This window comes from Mucor mucedo (assembly GCF_025094135.1).
Source record: "Mucor mucedo strain NRRL 3635 chromosome Unknown EV154scaffold_142, whole genome shotgun sequence".
Lineage (NCBI taxonomy): Eukaryota > Fungi > Mucoromycota > Mucoromycetes > Mucorales > Mucoraceae > Mucor > Mucor mucedo.
The window spans coordinates 105,094-107,845 of NW_026252426.1; the positions used below are offsets into that span (position 1 = coordinate 105,094).

The 2,752-nt window shown below is 32.9% G+C and overlaps 2 protein-coding genes across 2 annotated transcripts; one reads left to right on the forward strand and one right to left on the reverse strand.

The window, feature by feature from the left end:
* Positions 1-553: 553 nt before the first annotated feature.
* On the reverse strand, positions 554-1,146 carry EV154DRAFT_525552 (uncharacterized protein; the record flags this gene model as incomplete). The annotated part of the gene is made up of 1 exon (XM_051603288.1): positions 554-1,146. A coding segment is annotated over exon 1 (233 nt), but the record flags the coding sequence as incomplete, so codon positions are not given.
* A 664-nt stretch (positions 1,147-1,810) lies between these two features.
* Positions 1,811-2,205, forward strand: EV154DRAFT_525554 (uncharacterized protein). The gene is given in 3 exon segments (XM_051603289.1): positions 1,811-1,987; positions 2,007-2,012; positions 2,028-2,205. 3 exon segments carry the CDS (start codon positions 1,959-1,961, stop codon positions 2,194-2,196), a joined length of 204 nt encoding a protein of 67 aa, XP_051452607.1. The 5' UTR covers positions 1,811-1,958; the 3' UTR covers positions 2,197-2,205.
* The last annotated feature ends 547 nt before the right edge of the window (positions 2,206-2,752 follow it).

Below are 2,752 nucleotides of genomic sequence, written 5' to 3' on the forward strand. Positions count from 1 at the left end.
AGCAGTGTGTTATCGATAGTAGCAATATAGGATTACAACAGATAGCGAGATTTGGTATACACGTACGTCTGGAGGTTAGGGCAGTGTTGAAATTGGATATACGGAAAGGATGTCAGGGTAACAGCAGTTCAACTTGGCGGATCCTCGAGTCTAGGGGTACAGGTATCATAAACCTCTATGAAATGAATCGAGATTTTAGTATTTTTGTGGGGGAACTAGCATAATAAAACGAAATCAGCATTGCTGGCAATTATCCTTATCACGGCTTATAAATGACATGAAAAAAAAAGAGATTGAAATAAAAAGGATTCGGATGACAAAATGAAAACTATGAAATATCAACGATTTGTAATCCCTGCGTTTGCAAGATGTATTCTCGTTTGTTGTACACAGTCTGATAATTATGCTATACATATTTAAAAAAAAATGGCGGTGAGTTTAAAGCAGATATAAATAATTGGGGCACAATGGGTTTCTATAAGATGTTTCTTTTTTTTTTTTTCCTTGGAGTCTTTCATTATTTCACAAACAGTTCGCAATTAAAATCAAACTATTTTTCAGAGTTATCATTTTTAATGTTAGTGTCCCTAATCCATATGACATTGTCTTTAAATCAGATTATAAACATATACGAGTTCTTATTTTTAAAGCTTGGTTTTTTCTGTTGAGCCATCTAGTTAAAAATCACAGCATTTAACTTTACAGCTGCCGCGATATCAATAACATTTCTTTTGGGACTTTCACACAGGACATTATAATAGTTGCAGCTACCTTTTTTTTTATATCTGCGTCTTGCCTGAAATATATATATATTTACTCGAATGAAACTGCAGAACTCTGGTGGAATTGATAACATCACAGAAAAAAACAATGGCCACTTCATCCAATATAAGCTTCTTGAGAAGCACATTCATTGTGGTCTCAGTAAGAGACAAGATGGGTTTATGAATGATAAAAACCGAGACGCTTTGATTCAAACTGATAGCGTGTTCTTAATGTTAAGTCACACTTGTTACTTAAAATAAAATATAAAAAACGTCGTATGCATGTCTCACTTTCTTTCTTAAAATCTACTCGAAGTAATCTTACTGTTGGAATGCTTTGTGATTCACAAGAAACTAAATTGACACAACGATACAAAGCTTGAAATTCAGTCATAATGTCACCATCTCAACCTTGTTCAACCGTTTACGGTCCTTTTAATAGTCTTTATCCAGTCTGTAATAACTTGACTAGGTTTAAAAACGAGATTAAGAATGATCTTTATAAACACAAAATTGAATCTCTTTATTTCTAGTCGTATAACTCCAGCTGTTGTGTCTAACTGACCGCAAGAAGGCCTTACACACCGAAAAAGACTAAAATATAATGAGCTTCGATTTTTTGCGTTATAGATCGCCCATATTCACCAAATAAAAAAAACAGGGGGAGGGACTATGGACAAGATAATATGGTTTACCCTATGTCTTTGCTGGCAATTGAGGCCCCTTTGTTGGTGACATTCTGGTCTTACCTACATCGTGGAATTAAACTCGTCTTGTATGCTGTTAGTTCTGGACCAGTTTCGTAAAGTTTTTCAATAGATGTAGTAACTGGAACTAATGAGTGTTTATAATTATGACAACCGAAGTGAAAATTCCTGCAAGAAAAAAAAGTAGTATATTTCGGTAACATTACATGTAATCAGTGAGCATACAGAAACAATCCAATTAATAGACATATGTCGTCATGAAAATAATGTGATTCATGCAGTTTCTTATGTTTTATCGTAAATAGTGGGGTCGTTTCTCATACGATACCTCTTAATGTATTTTTTTTTGTAACAGTCTCTGTTCCGATGTAAATCTTTTTTTACTTCGACCAACAATGAATCCGTAGTTTGTGTTTTTGTCATAGTTTTTCTTTTTAAAATGAAAAACATAGCAGTCAATGGGTTCTGGCTGTAGACAAAACCATGTATGGTTATTATTTTCAAGATTTTCTCCAACGATTACCCCTTGTACCAGTGGGTACCACAATTTTTATCTCCCCTATCCCGCTTTCTTTTCCTTTTCCTTTTTTTATTTAGTTACTGCGAAAGAGACACACATATTTTTTTTTTTTTTTGCAATGCATAATCATGTAGGCATACCTCTTTTTTTCTGGTACTATCAATGCAAACCATCGCCTGATTTAATCCTCAAAGTAAACGTATAACTATTTTTTCTGATTTAGTCATACATATAAGTTCTCTTTAGACACGGTAGACTACAAATATTTTCTTGCATTAAAATAATGAGTAATAACTTGGTTTCAATATTTCATCTCACTTTACTGTAGCACATTTTACTGCAAACTTTTTCCAATCGCTCGCTAATAGCCAGCCTCTTAAACCGTTATAACTTTATTCTAATTGTGGTTGTTTTTTCTTTAAAAATAGCCTTGTTAATTATAAAAGTTGACAGACACAGTTACTCTTTTTAATTCCAAAACGAGGCATTTGTAACAATCTGCGTTCAATAGTAAAGCTTCGTTTACAAATAACAAGAATTACAATTGAAAAAAACTTCCATTGATTGAGCGCGAGGTTTTTCGTATGTCTTGCTGTGGAAACACTATTGTTAAGATCGAAAGCGATTGTTTAATTTTCCTTACGTTGTAAAAATAGAAATAAAAAAGTGTTAAAAAAAAAGAAGGAAAGTATGATGAGAAAAGTGTTTAAAAAAGGGAAGGAAAGTATGATAAAAAAAAGTGTTGAAAAAAAAAGCATCAA

Bases quoted from the DNA above. Each gene is read 5' to 3' on its own strand.
- EV154DRAFT_525554 (XM_051603289.1), top strand. From the start codon at position 1,959: ATGGTTATTATTTTCAAGATTTTCTCCAA.